General features: G+C 43.7%; 1 protein-coding gene across 4 annotated transcripts in view; it reads right to left on the minus strand.

Annotated features, from left to right (window-relative positions):
* Positions 1-17828, minus strand: part of ZDHHC20 (zinc finger DHHC-type palmitoyltransferase 20) — a 74142-nt gene extending 56314 nt beyond the window's left edge. For 3 of the 4 annotated variants that reach the window (XM_060079847.1, XM_060079846.1, XM_060079848.1), the window contains exon 1: positions 17603-17828. In XM_060079847.1, coding sequence (XP_059935830.1) covers positions 17603-17720 — 118 coding nt within the window. In that variant the 5' untranslated portion in view covers positions 17721-17828. The remainder of the gene's footprint in view (positions 1-17602) is intronic. The other variant, XM_060079849.1, reaches the window with a different exon arrangement.
* Positions 17829-20542: the final 2714 nt, after the last annotated feature.

The following is a 20542-nucleotide window of genomic DNA, read 5'->3' on the forward strand; positions in this document are numbered from 1 at the left end:
AGGGTATGTGAATATCTTCTTCCCCTAACGGTTTTAGCATCCACTGATATGCCTTGCCTGAATCTATTATTTCGTAGAATTAGAAATCACCATTAAAAGCCCTCTATTATTTACTTCCATAGTTTTAAGCTGGCATTCTTCTGTAAAGAGCTTTCCCTCACTGGAGATGAACTAGAGTCATTCTAAAAAGGCAGTACAAAAATATACAAAAATAAAAATTTCTCTTTAATTACCCATATTCAGAATAAGATTTTGGTATAATATTTATCTCCAGGATGTCCCTGGTGGTGCAGCGGTTCAGGGTCCACCTGCCAATGCAGCGGACACGGGTTCAGGCCCTGGTCCGGAAAGATCCCACATGCTGCGGAGCAATTAAGCCCGTGCACCACAACTACTGAGCCTGTGCGCCACAACCACTGAGCCCGTGTGCCACAACTACTGAAGCCTGTGCCTACAGCCCATGCTCCGCAACAAGAGAAGCCACCGCAATGAGAAGCCCGCGCTCTGCAACGAAGAGTAGCCCCAGCTTGCTGCAACTAGAGAAAGCCTATACGCAGCAACAAAGACCCAATGCAGCCAAAAATAAATAAATAAACTGATTAATTTAAAAAATTCATCTCCACTGTTAGCAAATAAATTTAGTTTTTTTCTTCTTGAATATCAATACAGAAACTTACGGATTTTATTTACTCAATGTGTCATCAAGTGCACTCGTTATTTTTATGTTCAAATTGTCTCACTTGGCTAATGCCTCTTCCACCTGACTCCTGTAGCATCTTGATCATCCCATTAGTCTCTGAGCACTTCCCTGCACAGCACAAGATGTCCCAGGCTCATTTTATATTTTCCTCCCCTGGACCTGACATTAGCCACTTCTTCAAGGGTCACTGGTTCCTTTTAATGATATTTAGAAACCAAGCTTTGAATTCTCAGGGTGCTCACAGCTCCTGGAGTTTCATTGCTTTTAGGCCCTTTGGGTTACAGAAGGAGTATTATACTTTTTTTTTTTTTTTTTTAAATATCACTGGGCTTCTATTTTTTTTTTTTTTTTAGATGTTGGGGGTAGGAGGTTTTTTTTTTTATTTTTTTATTTTTTGCAGTACGCGGGCTTCTCACTGTTGTGGCCTCTCCCGTTGCGGCGCACAGGCTCCGGACGCGCAGGCTCAGCGGCCATGGCTCACAGGCGCAGCCGCTCCGCGGCATGTGGGATCCTCCCAGACTGGGGCACGAACCCGTGTCCCCTGCATCGGCAGGCGGACTCTCAACCACTTGCGCCACCAGGGAAGCCCTGGGGGTAGGAGTTTTTATTAATTTATTTATTTATTTTTGCTGTGTTGGGTCCCTGCCTCTGTGCGAGGGCCTTCTCCAGCCGTGGCAAGCAGGGCCACTCTTCATCGCGGTGCATGGGCCCCCCACCGTCACGGCCTCCCCTGCCGTGGAGCACAGGCTCCAGACGCACAGGCTCAGTACCTGTGGCTCACGGGCCCAGCCGCTCCGCGGCATGCGGGATCCTCCCAGACCAGGGCTCGAACCCGTGTCCCCTGCACCAGCAGGCAGACTCTCAACCACTGCGCCACCAGGGAAGCCCTATACATTTATATTTATATTCACACTGATATTTCCAATTCAAATAGAACATTACAGAGTTTTTTCCTTAATTTCTTGGCATTATATTTGTATCTCTTTACTTTCACAATGAAAATCTTAGTTCCTAAGTAATTTACTTATTTATTCAGTTTAAACTAAAATATACATAAAACAGTTTAAAAACTACATACTAGTTTAAGATTTCTTTGCAGTTTTTTTTTTGTTTTATTCTGTTTTGGCTTTAAACTACATCCAACTAAGGAGTCCTGTGTTACTTTCAAAACTCACTTGAAATAATTCTTTCCTCTGTGTAGTTATAGTATCAACTTCATAAAATTAAGTTCGTTTCATGATTTCAAATTTTACAGTTTGCTTTTACCCCTCTGTTTTATTTTTATTTTGGATATGTAACAAATATAAATGTTTAAAAGTTAAAACTATGTAAAAAGGTACTCATAAAGGCCTGGCTTTCACTCCTCACCCCCTCACCCCAGATAATCATTTTTATTAGTGTTTGTTTTATCCTTCCACTATTTCTTTTAGCAAAATAAGCAAGTAAGTATGTATTTCTAATTTCTTCCTTTATATATTTTGGTCTACACCTTGCTTTTTTCACTTATACCCTAGAAATCACTACACATTAGTACACAGAGACAACCATTGTTTCCTTTGTAAAGCACTGCATGGTGTTCTACTGTGTGGGTGTTCCAGTTATACAACCAGGCCTCTATTGATAGCCATCTGGGTTGTCTCCAATCTTCTGCTGTTACAAACAGTGCAGCAATGGATAACCCTATGCATGTGTTGTTTACTTGTGGAAGTTTATCTTCAGTGTAGATTTCTAACAGTGGGATTACTGGACTGAAAGTAAATCTGTCTGCTTTCCCCAAACTCAATTATAGGGGTTGTAACATTTTGATACTCCTACAAGCAATGCATGAGGCTGCTTATTTCTCTACAATAAAATATTTTCAGACTTTTGATACTACAGGGTAATTTTACTTTGCATTAAATAAATTAGGGTAAGAATCTTCTCATATGTTTATAAGTCATTTTTGTTTTTTTTCCCCTATGAACTATGTCACATCCATTTTTTTTTTTTTTTTTTAAATCAGGCTTTCCTCACTCCCTGGTTGTAAGATCATCCAGCCATGTTTTCTCTTAGTGATGGAAGGTTCTTATTTTTTATATTCACATTTGGTCCATTTTGAAATGGCAGGTTCCAGGGGTAGGAAAAGTATCAGATAAGCCTAAAAAAAATCTCCTGGCGCCTGAAGATAAGGAAAGAAAAATGATGGTGACGTGTCACAAGGACACAGGAACCAAACTGAAAGGGTTCCTACTGGCTAAATCTGGGACAATTTGAGCAACAAAATAAACGATACAGGGAGTTCCCTGGCGGCGCAGTGGTTAAGAACTGGCCTGCCAATGCAGGGGACACGGGTTCAAGCCCTGGTCCGGGAAGATCCCATATGCCATGGAGCAACTTAGCCCGTGCACCACAACTACTGAGCCTGTGCTCTAGAGCCCGTGAGCCACAGCTACTGAGCCCATGCGCCACAACTACTGAGCCTGCACTCTAGAGCCCATGAGCCACAACTACTGAAGCCTGCGTGCCTAGAGCCCGTGCTCCTCAACAAGAGAAGCCACCTGAATGAGAAGCCCGCGCACTGCAATGAAGAGTAGCCCCTGCTCACTGTAACTAGAGAAAGCCCGCGTGCAGCAACAAAGACCCAGCGCAGCCAAAAATAAATAAATAAATAAACAATTTATAAAAAATAAATGATATGGGGCTTCCCTGGTGGCGCAGTGGTTGGGAGTCCGCCTGCCGATGCAGGGGACGCGGGTTCGTGCCCCGATCCCGGAGGATCCCACGTGCCGCGGAGCGGCTGGGCCCGCGAGCCATGGCCGCGGAGCCTGTGTGTCCGGAGCTTGTGCTCCGCGACGGGAGAGGCCACGGCAGTGAGAGGCCCGCGTACAGCAAAAAAAAAAATAAAAAAAATAAATGATATGTTATAACCCATAAAATAAGAATCCATGAGAGCACGACGATGTAAATGAATGAATAAATAAATAAATGGGGAGGAGGGAAAGCTCTTCCTTTCAGTTTAATTCTAATTATTAAACGTAGAAGATATCATAGAATTTAAAAAATCACCATTTGGCAACCAGCACAGTAACTGTTTCAAGCAAGAGTCCTCAATAGATGCTAAAAAAGAGTAAGTGCAAGTAATCATGAACAGATTTTCCCACAAAGATACTTGTCTCAGGTTGGGTTCTCTGGAATCAGGTGCTGAGACAGTTTGGGGTGCAAGCTACTCACTAGGGATCAGCACATGTGAACGGAGGTGGGGGAAGCAGAATTGGGCAGAGGTAGACGTCTCACTGTAGTGCAGGCCTATCCAAGCTTTGGCCACAGGCAGGGAGCTCTGAAGAAGTCCACCCCTTCTCACTCAGCACTGGATGACACCGCCCAGGAAGGGTGTGACCTTGGGTGAGCTGAGTCACACTGAACAAGCCGGAGAGCTGACTGCTGGAAGCTGTCTGCTGACCGCACGTGCCACAACTGAGCAAGTCCTTCCTCAAAGAGGGATACGTGTGGGTTGTCTGGGTCTACCAGAATACTTATTAATTACAAGGAAAACTGTACCTTTACAGAATGGAGAAACTTGGCAGATACCAGCTTATGTGGTGACCAAAGTAAACAGTTCCCAAGACAGTACAATCAATGACACAGCATTACTTTTGTGGTATTCATGCTATAAAATGTATACATGAGGAAACATCAGACATACCTAATCTGACGGACATTCTACACAAGAAGCCTGTACTCTTCAAAAATGTCACGGTCATGAAACACAAAACAAGACCGAGGAGCTCTTCCAGATCAAAGGACACAAGAGAGACCTGAGAGCTAACTGCAATGTGTAAGCCTGGCCTGGCCCGTGGAGCAGAACGGTTTAGGGGGACAACTGGAGAAGTCCCAGTAAGGCTTACAGATTAGAGAGTAGCATTTTATCATGCTAATTTCCTGATCTTGGTATCTGTACTCTGATTATGTAAGAGAATGTTCTCTGCTATAGACTGAATGTTTGTGTTCCCCCAAAATTCATGTTAAATCCTAAGGCCCAGTGTGATAGTATTTGAAGGTGGGGCCTTTGGGAAGTGATTACATCATGAGAGTGAGGCTCTCATGAATGGGATTAGTGCCCTAATAAGAAAGAGACCCCCTCACTCCTTCCATCATGTGACAATACAGTGAAAAGATGGCCATCTATGAACCAAGAAGTGAGCCCTCACCAGACCCCTGCTGGCACCTTGATCTTAGACTTCCAGTCTCCCTAAGTGATAAATAAATTTCTACTGTTTATAAGCCACCAACATAAGTCTACGGTATTCTGTTAAAGAACCTGAACAGACTAAGACACTCTTGTTTTTAGAACAAACACTGACGTATTTACAGGTAAAGGGACATAAGGTCTGCAACTTACTCTCAAATATTTCAGAGACAGAATGAATACATGATAAAGCGTGTAGCAAATGATAACCTTTAGGGAATCTGGGTGAAGGATATATGAAAATACTTTGTACTATTTTTCACAAGTCTAAAATTATTTTAAAATAAAAAGTATAAAATATAACAAAAAATATTTTATCCATTTGTAGTTTACCTTGGAATACAGTATGATATGGACCCAATTTTATCTCTTATCAGATATCTATCCAGTTGTCCCACTTTCTCCTCTGTGATTTGAGGTGCTACTTTATTCTAAATTTCTATATTTACTGTTTATTTCTGGACATTCTATTCTACTCCATTGGCCAATATGTCTGTCCACACATCATACCATACAATTGGTACACAATTTTTTTTTTTTTTTTGGCGGTATGCGGGCCTCTCACTGTTGTGGCCTCTCCCGTTGCGGAGCACAGGCTCCGGACGCGCAGGCTCAGCGGCCATGGCTCACGGGCCCAGCCACTGTGCGGCATGTGGGATCTTCCCGGACCGGGGTACAAACCCGTGTCCCCTGCATCGGCAGATGGACTCTCAACCACTGCGCCACCAGGGAAGCCCAAGTATTTTATCTTTTTGATGTTATTGGAAATGGAGACTTGACTTCTACCGTATTTTCAATTATTCATTATTTTCTTTATCGTGTACATATAGAAAGTATTGCGTTTTGTTTGCTAATTCTATATCCTGCCATTTTACTCCATTCCTTTTCTTTAGGTGTTCTGTTGTCATTGACTCCCTTGGCTTTTCAACATACACTATCACGTCATCTGCATGTAGAAATAGCTTTCCCACTTCCTTTCCAATGTCTTATGCTTCTAATTATTCTCTCTTGATTGAATGTGGTAACTGGTTTTATCAATACAATGTTATTCAATACACAGCAATGGACATAGTGATACGTATTTACTGCTGGTGTTAGTGGAAATTAAGTATTTTGTGTGTGTGCAATTTTGTCTGAAAGGTATCCACTCACTCGTATTTTATTATGTTTTTAATCGGGTATGGATGTTGGATTTTTCAAATACCTTTTTGGCATCTATAGAAATAATGATTTTTCTTTCTAAATGTATTAATATGATGAATCAAGTAACAAAAGTAGAAGGAATTAGTTATTACCCTTTACATCCACTGCTAACACCACTTCCTTCAGAGGCACAAGTCCCTTCAGTTCTGATCACTTACCACCCCCAACACCACTAATGGAGCTTTGTTCCCAAAGGTCAACAACTGTCTAAGTCTAAAAGGATTTAAATAGATGTTTCATGAAAAAAGAATTCTATGGCAAAAAAGAATTTCGAAAAATACTGGATTAAACAAAGTTACATACTTAGTTATAGCAGGGCTTCTTAAAATGTGTAATGTGCAAATAAGCACTGTGAAAATAACGATAGACTATTATATAAAGTCCAAATGAATCTGACAATGTGCATTTATACATTTTTGAATTCACAGTGTCAAATACAGTACCTGGAACACTGTAAACATTCCATGTTTGTTACATTACTAAAATAACAGAGATTTTTTTTTTCTTAAACAAAATTCACATTTTAATTAGGTTGAAATAAACATAGAGATGTTTTTAAGGTCAGGAGAGTATCTGTATTTGAAATTGTGGGTTATCTACTCTGTGAATACATTCCAATTCTCCCTCTTGTACTAGGACGGGAAGTGGCAGAAACACAATTAATTCACTCATTCAATGAATCTATTGAGTACACATTACACAGGACCTGTTTTAGGTGCTGGAAATAAAGCAGTGAACACACTTATCAGGGGAGAAACACAAACAACTACATGTCAGGAAATAATAAGTGCTATGAGGAACCACAAAGCAGGGTAAGGACAAAGTGAAAGAGGAAGTACTTATTATTATTATTTTTTTTGCGGTACGCGGGCCTCTCACTGCTGTGGCCTCTCCCGTTGCGGAGCACAGGCTCCGGACGCGCAGGCTCAGCGGCCATGGCTCACGGGCCCAGCCGCTCCGCGGCACGTGGGATCTTCACGGACCGGGGCACGAACCCGTGTCCCCTGCATCGGCAGGCGGACTCTCAACCACTGCGCCACCAGGGAAGCCCAGGAAGTTCTTATTTTATATAGGGTAGTCAGGAAAGCCTCTTTGATGGGGCAATATCTCAAAAGAAATCTAGATGAAGTGAGAGAGCTAGGCTTGTGGAAATCCGGGAGGAAAGCATTCCAGGCAGAAGGAAGATAAGGACAAAGGTTCTCAGGTGGGACCATGCAAGGCCTGAGAGATGCAAGGAGGGCTGGCTGGCTGAAGCAGAACGAGAGAAGGAAGAGATGAGTCAGACGCAGGGGCGGGGCCAGGCACTAAGGGCCCCTCGCAGGCTACGGAAAGAGCTCTGGATTTCATTAAGAGCAAAGGCGGAAGCCCGGAGCACGCTGAGGACCAAGGATCTTGACTTGGGCTTTAAGAGATTCGCTCCGGCTTTCTGGAGGGTGGGGGAAGAGCGGGCCGTCAGGAGGCCAGGTCACACGGGTACACGATGCGAGCCACAGCCACGACGCCACACCTCCTATCTTAACGCTGCCACCTCTGACGCACACTGTTAACAATTTGTGTGCTGGTGTCATTTCCTTCAGGTGCTGATGACATCCTTTCCATGCAATTAGTTTAAAAGGCTTCCCTGAAGACTTCACATTTCATAAGCTCATGTTTGTTCAATTAGTTAATAATCACTGTCCCGCCTATGAGTCCGACTGGGTGGGCCAAGGTTCACGTTAGTAAGCATCACGCAGCACCGGGAAGAGTGAAGGAACAGCGAGAAGAGAAATGGTTCAAAAACAATTAAAACAAGCTTATCATCAAGGCTTATGGATCTCTGTCGGAGAGAAAGCTATGCTTCATACAACCATAATCCCCATTACCTGTGACTATTTCGGTTATTTCGTGTAGGTGCCCATCTGCTCAAGAAGACGTGCTGCATGTTGCAGTATGTAAATCTGTGTAGCTTATCTGCTCCCAGGAATAGCAGCAGGTACTGACCTTCTTAGAGTCCCACGTGACAGTGGGGTGGCGGGCCGCCCCCTTTGACAACAGTCCTCCCACATGCACACTACTGACACCACCACACGCTCATAGCAAAACACGAACCCACGTTTACAGTATGATCTTCCAATGCAGCCAGTGTTTTAAAAAGGGGGAGAATGTGCTCCTTCACTCACTTAAGAAGACTGTGTGTGGGCATGGGGGGGGGAACACAACTCTAAGAACTAGAAAACAAAAACACTTCCTGCCGAAAAGGGAAGGCGAGGAAAAGGATGCTCGTGGCTATTTACGTTTCTCCCCACCCCCAGTAACATCTGAAAGCTCACCCTGCTAAGAACGTTACATGATTCTGTAAGACAGGCATTACCCCGCTTTATACCACAGGGACCAGTTCAGAGAGGCTAAATAAGTTACTGAGATCATTCAACAAGCAGAACGGTGCAGCAAGGAGGCCAGTGTGGCAGCTGCAGAGCAACTGCAAGAGTGGAAAGGAAATTACGTCAGAGAAGTAACGAGGGGAAGAGGCCACGGGGAGGACGTGAGGAGCCCCGCCGAACAGGAGAGGGGGCCAGCCAGGGCTTTCACTGGACGAGTGACAAAGCTGGTATTAGCTTTAAAGGGATCATTCTGGCTGCTTTGTGGAAGACAGGGTGCAGGTGGGAAGATCGGGGTGAAAAGAGGAAGAGACAAGACTTAAGAGGGAAGAGATATGGGAACAGATGTATACGTATAGCTGATTCACTTTGTTATACAGCAGAAACTAACACACTATTGTAAAGCAATTACACTCCAATAAAGGTGTAAAAAAAAAAAAGACCTAAGGGTGCTACAATAATATAAGTGATAACGTGGCATAACAAACCACCTCAAACTCAGTGACTTTATGATCATTTTTTCTCTGGCCACACAGCACAGCATGCAGGATCGTAGCTCCCCAACCAGGGGTTGAACCTGCACCGCCTGCAGTAGAAGTGTGGAGTCTTAACCACTGGACCACCAGGGAAGTCCCCCAACTTTAGTGACTTTAAACAACCACCATTTATTATTTCCTACAATCGCGTGGATCAGCAGTTCAGGCTGTGATCAGCTGGGCTGTTTTTCTACACGCTGCAGTCAACAGGCAGCTAGACTGGGGCAGGAGCTCACCCACACGTCAGGCACTTTGGTGCTTAACGCATCCTGCCTTGGCCTCTCTCTCCATATGGTCCAGCCTGAACGGCGACCAGAACGTTCCAGAAGAGTTAACATGAAAGACGCATGCTGTTTTGAGCCTAGGCTCCAGATCTCACACATCACTCCCACCACGTTCTATTAGTCAAAACAAGTACAAAGCCAGCCCAGATTCACTGAGTGGGTAAACAGACTCCACCTCTTGGGAGGAAGTACAAATTATTGTGGCCATGTTTTTCAATCTACTACACACGACAGAGATCATGGTGGCTTGAAGAAATATAGCTGCAGTGGTGGTGGTGAGAAGCAACTGGATTTTGGTACACTTAATGACAGGATTTGCTGATTAATGGGATGTAAAATGACTTTTCAACCAGGGAACTGAAAGGATGAAACTGCCATTTACTGAGCTAAGATAGGAGGAGCAGTTCAGCAGAGAGAAAAAAACTCAAAAGAGTTTTGTTTTGGACAATAAGTCCGAGATGCCTCTAAGATATATGAGCAGAGATGTCAAGTAAACAGACATTAGAGGCTGGAGTTTAGCATGCGACGTCTTCTTTGCCACAAAGTGGAAGTGACCAGCAGAGAAAAAAAGTTTTATCCATGTGACTAGGGCATAATGTTGTTCTTCCAAATAGTCTAACCTGGTTTCTAAGTTGTCCAGCACCTCTCCATATTCCTTGACTTATAAGAAAGCAGTAAAGGCCCAAAGAAAGTTCAGTTTATATGGAAGAAAATATAAAAGCTCTTTTTGTTCGTTTGGGCTTGGGTTTTTTGGGGTATTATCTATAGAGTTATCTCAGACCAATCTGCTTTCTAGTATCAACAGAAAACGCTACCAGGACAGATTAAATCACTAGCAGTCATAAGGAAAAAAAATTGTTCTTCAAAAAAAGAAAAGAAAAAGGCCAGGATAATGAAGAAGCAAATAATGAAGTTTACAGAACACTATAGCTTTCTTTTTTTTTTTAACAATAGCTTTCAAAAGGCAAGTTACATAGAAAAGTATTACACTCCAGCTCTAAAAACAGATATGAAATAACAAAATTAAAACATTAAAAAATACTCTAATTCATGTCATTCCTATAATTATGTCCTCTATTGAGGATGAGATTTAGGGAGTCAGATTTTTTCAAAACAGATCATCATAATTTCAAAGAATCATTGTTTCAAAATCCAAAACAGAGACTGCAGAACCAATAAGCAATATCATGTAGCCTTTAACCCCAAAGAATGTTGAAATATATGTTGGTAACTATAATTTAATTGTTATTGTGGATGTTGGTTCCACATATTCAAAAATGATTCAAGTGAGTTTACAGGAGTATGATTCCATTTGATTCAACACATATTTATTGAAAGTCTACTAGTAACTAGATTCTCTAGTGGATACAAAGATGAACTGGACCCAACCATACTATAAATCTTAAAAGCAGGATTTTTAAAATACTTAAACGTAATAAAGTGTATGGGTTTTATTTATATTCTAATTCAATGCACAAGTGATCTGTGGAGGCTTACTAGAAATATATTCTTAAATAAAACTGCATTTTAGAAACAGAAAAATACAAATTAGAATGTGAAGTAGAGAATAAAGGGAGAAATACTCATATATGCTACAATACAGATGAACCTCAAAACCATGTGAAAGACACCAGGCACAAAAGACCACTTACTGTTTGACTTCCTTTATGTGAGATGTCCAGAAAAGGCATGCAGAGAAACAGAGCGCTGATTAGCGTTGCCTGCGACTGGGGATGGGAACAGGAATGAACCACAAATGGTCACAAGGAATCTGACTGGGGTGATAAAAAATGTTCTGAAAATGGATGGTCGTAATGACTGCATAACTTGGTTAAGTTTTCTAAAAATCACTACAAATAAATAAATTTTATGGTATGTAAATTATACCTCGATAAAGCTGCTTTTTGAAAAAAAAGGCAAAATAAAAACTTTTACAGACATACACAAGCAGAAATAACTTATCACCAACTGACCTGCATTACAATAAATGTTAAAGAAAGCCCTCAGGCAGAAGAAAATGACACCAGTTGGAAATACGGATTTATAAAAAAGAATGAAGTATACCAGAAATGATAACTACTTAGGTAAACATTTAAGATTTGTTTACTTATTTAAATATTTTTAAAAGATAATAAACTGTCTAAACAAAATAATAGCAATATAGTGTTAGTTCCATAGCATATAAAATGCTGACAACAAGAGCATAAAGGCTATGAGGGAAGAAATGGAACAACGCTTTTATAGGGTACTGTACGTGAACTGGTATATCAATGGAAGGTAGATTATGATAGATTAAATATGTATGCTATAAACCTTAAAGCAACCACTAAAATAACAGAGTTACAGCTAATAAGCCAACAAAGGAGAGAAAACAGAATCATACAAAATAATTTAAAACCTTTTGAAAATGGATTAATTCAAAAGAAGTCAGGATGAGGAGGAAAAGGGAAAAAAGAACAGACAGGACAGATTTTTTAAAAAGCAAATGATAAGACTTAAAGTTACCCACATCAACAATCACGTTAAATGCAAATGGTCAAAATGGGCCAATTAAAAGGCAGAGATGGTACAGCACGGTGACTATCGTTGTATTTGAGAGTTGCTAAGAGAGTAAATTTTAAAAGTTTGCATCACAAGGAAAGAACTTTGTAACTATGTGTGGTGATGGATGCTAACTAATCTGCTTGTGGTGGTTATTTTGCAATACATACATATATTGACTCATGCTGGACACCTGAAATGAATGTTATATGTCAATTAAAGCTCAATTTAAAAAAAGAAAAGGAAGGGCAGATGTTTTCAGACTGGATTAAAAAAGCAAGACCCAACTATATGCTGCTTACAAGAAATGCATTTTAAATATAAAAATTAGGGCTTCCCTGGTGGCGCAGTTGTTGAGAGTCCGCCTGCCGATGCAGGGGACGCGGGTTCGTGCCCCGGTCAGGGAAGATCCCACGTGCCGCGGAGCGGCTGGGCCCGTGAGCCATGGCCGCTGAGCCTGCGCGTCCGGAGCCTGTGCTCTGCAACGGGAGGGGCCCCGGCAGTGAGAGGCCCGTGTACCGCAAAAAAAAAAAAAAAAAAAAAAAAAAAAAAATATATATATATATATATATATATATAAAAATTAAACAGGTGAAAGTAAAAGGACATACCATGCTAATACTAATCAAAAGAAAGATTAGTGGACATGTTAATATCTGCCAAAGTAGATTTCAAAGCAAACAATAGCACCAAGGATAAGAAAGTCACTTCATAATGATAAAGGGTCAATTCATGAAGAGGACCCAACAATCCTAAACATTTTATGTACCTAATTACGGAGCTGCAAAATACATGAAGCAAAAGCTGAGAGAACTACTAGGAGAAAAAGACAAATCCAATTATTGTTATACCTCTCTGAGTAGTTAATTGATAAAACAAACAGAAAATCAGCAAGAACACAGAAGATTCGGACACTATCAACCAACCTGCCTTAACTGACATTTATGGAGCATTATGACAGAATACCTAACAACAAACAACAAAATACACTGCTGAATACAGAATACATTTTTCTCAAATGCACATGGAACGCTTCAAAGACAGACAACATTCTGGGCCATAAAACAAGCCTGAATACATTTTAAAGGACAAGTCATAAAGGTATGTTCTCTGACCACATGGAATTACATTTGAAATCAGTAACAAAAAGAGATCTGAAAAATCCCCAAGTAACTGCAAACTATATAGTATACTTATAAAATAACCTATGGGTCAAAGGTGAAATGAAAAATGAAATTAGAAAATAATTTTAATTGAATTTAAATGAAAATAGAATATATCAACATTCATGGGATGTGAATAAAGCAGTATTTGGGGTAGATATATAGGATAAACACTTTAAAAAGGGCTCAAATCAATTAGTTCAGTTTGCATATTGAGAAACTAGAAAAAGAGCAAGTTAATCCCAAAGTAAAAGAGAAAGGGAAATAATATCAGACAAGAAATCAGTGAAATAGAAAACAGAAAAACAATAGAGAAAAATAAGTGAAATCAAAAGCTGGTTCTTTTGAAATCAATAAAATACACTGGAGTCAACTGTGTCAAGACAGCGTGCTCAATGTTGATGTTTAAGCTATTTATTTTGTCTCTTTCTAAATCTGAAGAAACTATGCAGGAGACATAGGAATTATTAGATACATAGATTCAGAGGTTACCGTTCTATCCTACATATCCTCTCTGAAAAAAGATAAAAGGCATATCCATCCTTGGACAAACCATACAGATCTTCCAAGTAATAGTTTTCTCAGAAGTAAAATAAAGGGATTGAATTAGATCATCTCCAAACTCTCTTTAAGGTCTCCGATCATCTAAATGCCAAATAAGAGGTACACATCTACCACTAACAGCTCCCAATGACCTGATAAAACCCTAGGAAACTGTACTAGCACTTTCCCCAACAATAACCAGCTTGACCGAGCTGGAAAAGTTGGTCAATCCACCCATAACTAAACTCATATGTCTGAATATTAGCCTTGAGGAAAAAAATGAAGAATTGCTGTTTAATTTAAAATCAAGGGGGCTTCCCTGGTGGCACAGTGGTTGAAAATCTGCCTGTCAATGCAAGGGACACGGGTTCGAGCCCTGGTCCGGGAAGATCCCACATGCTGTGGAGCAACTAAGCCCGTGTGCCACAACTACTGAGCCTGTGCTCTAGAGCCCGCAAGCCACAACTACTGAGCCCGCGAGCCACAACTACTGAGCCTGCGTGCTGCAACTACTGAAGCCCGTGTGCCTGGAGGCCATGCTCCGCAACAAGAAAAGCCACCACAATGAGAAGCCTGCGCACTGCAACGAAGAGTAGCCCCCGCTCGCCACAATTAGAGAAAGCCCGTGAGCAGCGATGAAGATGCAACACAGCCAAAAATAAATAAATAAATAAAATTTAAAAAAATAAATAAAATAAAATCAAGGACCAATATTACTAATTACTCCAAAGTTACTTCTCCACTTTTCACCCCGTGAGATGGCCATCTCAGATGCATTACTTCTTTTTTTTTTTTTTTTCTTTTTGCGGTATGTGGGCCTCTCACTGTTGTGGCCTCTCCCGTTGCGGAGCACAGGCTCCGGACGCGCAGGCCCAGCGGCCATGGCTCACGGGCCCAGCCGCTCCGCGGCATATGGGATCCTCCCAGACCGGGGCACGAACCCGTATCCCCTGCATCGGCAGGCGGACTCTTAACCACTGCGCCACCAGGGAGGCCCTCAGATGCATTACTTCTTACTCAACTTTATCCTCAATATTACTCCTACCAGTAATAGGAGTTGCTGATTATATATATTTCTACGTGTATGTGAATATATGTGTGTATGTGTATGTAATTACAGAATTAAGAAGTTACAGAGGCTAGGCCGGAACAAGGGCCTCTCATAAACAATTTATTTTTTCAAATGTCCTACAGTGGGCCATGCATTTTTACCGTCTGAGATATCTAGGAACCTTCAGCTACTACCTTTCAGGAAAAAATTACCTTATATAAATAATTATAGATAAGACTGAAATCTGCCCTTAGTGTCCAGATCTGGATAATCAAATACACTACTCTTGTACAGTAATTAAATATAAAAGCATGGACCCTGGAGCCAAGCCACTTGAGGTCCAATTCTGGTTATGCCACTTACTAGTTGTATGACCCTGCACAAATCACTTAACTTTTTTTATTATGAGAATTAAATAAATTAACATATCTAAAGATACAATTATCATTCTCTCCCATCTAATTTGATAAAGAACACCAGAAACTGAGAAAATTCTGTAAAAATTATTGAAACAGCACTTTAAATAAAACTCACACTTCACTCAGTTTAAAGCTCCTATAAAGTTATACACTGATATATCTCAGTAGGATGGTCTGTGCTTATACAAACATAAATTATACATAAGTAGCATAAAGGATAGTTTTAATGTGAGAGTGAATGAGCTTTTATGCTCCACCATGTAGGCCAGTGACACTGCAGAGCTCCCAAACGCTCCCTAGTTAAAGTCTGATAACTTAGAAGCAGTAAACGCAGTCCCTATGTAAGACCTGTCACCACTGAGTATTTTAAAATTCTGCCAAGCATTTGGGCCTTGACTGTTGCAGAATGTTTTAACTTAATGAAATCCTGGGGGTGTGATCTCTAAATGACGGGCCTAAAGCCTAACTGATCCCCTAAGAGGGCAACCACTTAGCTCCGCCCCAATTCCCCATTGTGGACGGAACAATTACAGTTCCAGTGACCCTCTTGGCTCACGAAAAGTTAAATGCAGAGTGGAAAGATGTGGGTCACACCCCTGCAGCCACTCAACAGCTGTGTAACCGACCAAGGGACCAGTCTCTCCTTTCATCTGTAGAGACACCGATGCTCAGGGGCATGAAAGGGGTAAAGGGGAGAGCGATGGAATGTTCCCCCCTACTAGCACACGCACGTTCCTTTCCCTTCATGTTTTTTTTTTTTTTTTATTTTAAGATGGCGAGCGGGGTTACTCTTCGTTGGGATGCGCGGGCTTCTCACTGCAGTGGCTTCTCCTGTTGCGGAGCACGGGCTCTAGGCGCACAGGCTTCAGTAGTTGTGGCTCGCGGGCTCTAGAGCGCAGGCTCAGCCATTGTGGGCACAGGCTTAGCTGCTCCGCAGCATGTGGGCTCTTCCTGGACCAGGGCTCGAACCTGTGTCTCCTGAATTGGCAGGCAGATTCCTAACCACTACGCCACCAGGGAAGTCCTGATGTGGACCATTTTTTAACGTCCTTATTGAATCTGTTACAATATTGCTTCTGTTTCGGTTTTTTGGCTGCAAGGCATGTGAGATCCAATCCCAGCTCCCCGACCAGGGATGGAACCCGCACCTCCTGTATTGGAAGGTGAAGTCTTAACCACTGGACAGCCAGGAAAGTCCCTCCCTTCGTGTTTGATGTCACCTTTTGATATGTATGATAACCATTTACAGGTTAAATGTGCAGTTTCAACATAAATGCACATTTTCAAGTAAAGCTTCAGAACCTTTACTTTAAAACCACTGTGAAATTAGAAGAGGGAGGGAATAATCTCTGATAGAATTAAATGAGATTGGTGGAATAAATCTTATTCCCACTTCGGAGTAAATAAGGTATGGGACTTCCCTGGCAGTCCAGTGGTTAGGACTCCGGGCTTCCACTTCAGGGGGCACGGCTTCCATCCCTGGTGGAGGAACTAAGATCCCGCAAGCCAAAGGGGTGCGGTCAAAAAAAGAAGGTAAAGTATCATCACAAGCTGTTGAGGGTCCCATGATCATGATCACTTTCTGGAAGGAGCTTTAAGAAATACCTAAATCTGGTCAATTTTAATTGATGCAAGCACTTTCGGCAAACATTTTGGTATCCAAAAGGATGAAACTAAACAATCATATGCAACAGAGGAACTCCATTATTATTTGGAAACGTATTCCACAACTAATTTATTCTGGACCTACTTGCAGGGATAGTTTCCCTGAAAATTAAATGTTTGAAAATTAAATGTTTTATAGGTACAAAATAACTTTCTCAAAGGTGGATAGTTTCATTTAAAAACCTACCCTCAAAACTTCTGAGCCAAAGCAGTCTCTTTCACGTGCAAAACTCGGTTTTAACCAAGTACTTATTCGCGAGCTGTACCAGCGCAGGGCCCTGACCCGAGGGTCCCGATTCTGCCCTTACAAGTAGAGTGGGTGGTGCCACTAATTCCCATTCAGACAATTAGCATCTACCTCCTGTGTCTTTTCTCCGCTTAAGGTATACACTGCTGAGCCCTTCAGAAAACTGCGGACTCGGCGTAGACCCAGACGAGATCATTCTGGGGGACCAAGGGACCGGGTTTACCAACAGCACGGAGCCTCTGGTCCTGAGCTCCCAGCACGGACCGACACAAGCGGCAGACACGCCGAGCGACGCGGAGGAGGCCGGCGGGTCCGGGGAGCGGCGGCTGGACCACGGCCCCCGCGTGGGCCCTCCGCGGCGACCCTCCGCCCGTTCTCAGGGCCCAGGGCCGAGGAGAACGCCCTCGGAACCCAGGCGGAGGGAACGTTAACTCCGCAAACAGCCGGGACACAGAGGCCGGGCCCAGCGGCCGCCGCTCCCTCGCCTCAGAAGCACATTGTGTCTAAGAGGTTGGACGCTGACCCGAAACACACGGGCTGAACCGGGCCCCACGGCCAGGCTCGGGCGTACACACGCGGGCGCGGGGGAGCGCCCTGCCCACCGAGCGCGCCTGCCTGGCGCCGGAGGCCGCGCCGAGGGGCCTCGCCCCGCCCCGCCCGGTACTCACACACGCACAGCTCCACCACGTACGCGTAGTAGGACCACACGACCACGAAGGTGATGAAGAGCACCGGCACCCAGCCCACGGTGCGCTGGCAGCAGCGCCAGAACGTGCAGGGCGCCATGTTCCGCCGGCGGCCTCGGCACCCAGCTGCCCGGGGTGGCGGGGCACGCCAGACCCCCGGCGGCGGCGACGGCGGCTGCGGCAGCAGCAGCAGCGGCGTCTACTCGGGCACTCCCCGCGGCTCGACGCTCCGCCCCGACCCCTCTCCGCCCCGCGTCGCGCCCGGCCCCGCCCCCGCCTCCGCCCCGACCCCTCTCCGCCCCGACCCCTCTCCGCCCCGCGTCGCGCCCGGCCCCGCCCCGCCCGCATTGCGTCCGCGTCGACCGCCGCCGGGGGCGGGGTCTCCGCGCCGTGGGGCGCGGCATGAATGGGCGAGGTCTGCTGGGCGGGCGGCGGAAGGGGCGGAGTAGCGGGCGGTGGAAGTGAGCGGAGGGAGCAAGCAGGCGCAGTACGCAGCGCCTCCTGGCGGCCGGCGAGGGCGTTTCGCGGCTCTGGTTGACTGAGGCGCCCGGGGGAGGCTCCCTGCTGGGCGACCGCGCCCACCCGAGCTGTGGCCTCAGGGGCCCCACGTGCCTCTCCTCTTGGGACCCCCGCGCTTTGAAATAATTTGCTCGTGTTTAGGGCGGAAGCCCTCCGTTTTCGGAGATGGAAACCGTAGGTGCGTGTGATTTAGGATGGAAGCCGTGTAGTGTGTCAGTTTGATTTGAAACCCAAATTTAAGGTTGAAACCCAAATTTAAAGTAACAACCCTCTCCGTGCCCGGCAAAAACTACTGAAATTTCCAGAATTTGTTTATACCTGGCGAATCTAAACAACGGCTGTAGTCATTAACGCCTGTAATCATTAAAGAAACTTCAAGTTTTGCTGCTTGCAGATTTCAAAGGCGACAGATGACCCTGTTGAGTGAGTCCGTGACCTTGGCCTCTGGGATGGACCTTACCGCGGAGGGAGCACAGGAAGGGCAGGCACTCATCCCTGCCCAGGGCGTGGACGTTCACCTCCCCATACCGCGTTCTCCTCTTTAGTGACGAAAGCAGATGGACAACGCCTGTTTGCCAGGCCCTAAGCCAGGTGTTCTAGTTCATGTAAAGGGGACAAATCATGTCCCAGCCAAGGCGGCTCCCCCATACCGCCTTGTAGGACGGCTTCTTCCTTCAGGACCGTGGCTTTCGACAGAGCCTGGAGAGCACAGGGCAGCTCCCCGTCCCGGACGTGTGCAGCTGCCCTGGGGACTGCGTCTGCAGAGTCCCCACTGTCACCGCCACCCAGGAACTCCAAAATGCCATTTTAAGTCCTGGTTCCGAGCTGAGGGCTGGGGAAGTATAAGAGCAACTAGAGGTAGCTGTGAACCGTTAGACACGGTTTACGGAGGCCACGTAGCTATAAATATGGAGAGTGAAGAAGAAAACCCCCCACAGACTCATAAATTTAGAATTAAACCACAATTCCAAAACACACACACAAATCTAATACTAAGAGAGAACGCAAAAAAAAAAAAATTAACAATAAGAACTTGAATTTGGGACTTCCCTGGTGGTCCAGCGGTTAAGACTCTGCACTTCCGATGCAGGAGGGCTGGTCGGGGAACTAAGATCCCACATGCCGCGTGGTGTGGCCAAAAAAAAAAAAAAAAGAACTTGAATTCACTGAAAATAATTTTATGAAGCAGTCTTACAAAGGCTTTTAAAAAAACAGTATATGGCACGAGTTCCCTAGTGGTCTAGTGATTAGGATCCAGCACTTTCACTGCCGTGGTCTGGGTGTGTGGTGTGGCCAGAAAGTAAATAAAATAAAATAAAATAATAAAAACAGTATATGGCATGCCCAAAGGGGTAAATGAAAAAATAATTTCCATCTGAAAAGAACAAAAAAATTTGAAACAAAATAATAAAAATTGGGAAAAGAACAGGTGGGTTTTTTTTTTTTTTTTTTTTTTTTTTTTTTTTGGCTGTGTTGGGTCTTCGTTTCTGTGTGAGGGCTTTCTCTAGTTGTGGCAAGCGGGGGACACTCTTCATCGCGGTGCACGGGCCTCTCACTGTCGCGGCCTCTCTTGCTGCGGAGCACAGGCTCCAGATGCGCAGGCTCAGTAGTTGTAGCTCACGGGCCCAGTTGCTCTGCGGCATGTGGGATCCTCCCGGACCAGGGCTCGAACCCGTGCCCCCTGCATTGGCAGGCGGACTCTCAACCACTGCGCCACCAGGGAAGCCCCAGAACAGGTGGATTTTAAAAGTAACTATTTAGAAATCTTCAGAATATTAAAATATTGTCAAATTAAAAACTCTGAATAGACAGATTCTAATCTGGACACTGGAGAAGAGGGACTTAGCAAGTTAGAAGATGGTTCTAATTCATCCAGAACACAACACAGAGAATAATTTTTAAATATGAAAAGCATGGAAGATATACCGGCAGACTTAAACATACATTTATGATAAGAAGAAGAAGAGGATGAGAGGAATGTCAAAGAAATGAGTTTTGAAAAGATTAAGTATGAGAATATTCCAGAACTGAAGAGAGACATAAGTCCTTAAAACCTAGACACACAGTAGTGAAACTATAAACATTTAGAATAAAGAGAAAAATCTTTAGGATTTTTCAGATTCCAGAGATAGAAATCAAATTTCCTTTGGTAATCAAAGGAACACTAACTAGACTGGCAGCTGACTTCCTCTCGGCGATAACAGATGCCAGAAGACAACAAAGTGGTATTTTCAGTGCTGAGAGAAAGTAATTAATATCCCTAAATTTTATAACCAGAGAAATGATCACTTAAGAGCAAAGGCAAAGTGAAAAGGCAACCAATGGAATGGGAGAAACATTTGCAAATCATATATCTGATAAGGGATTGCTCTGCAGAAAATGTAAAGAACTGGCCCTTCCCCT

The sequence above is a fragment of the Mesoplodon densirostris genome, chromosome 17, assembly GCF_025265405.1.
Source record: "Mesoplodon densirostris isolate mMesDen1 chromosome 17, mMesDen1 primary haplotype, whole genome shotgun sequence".
Taxonomy (NCBI): domain Eukaryota; kingdom Metazoa; phylum Chordata; class Mammalia; order Artiodactyla; family Ziphiidae; genus Mesoplodon; species Mesoplodon densirostris.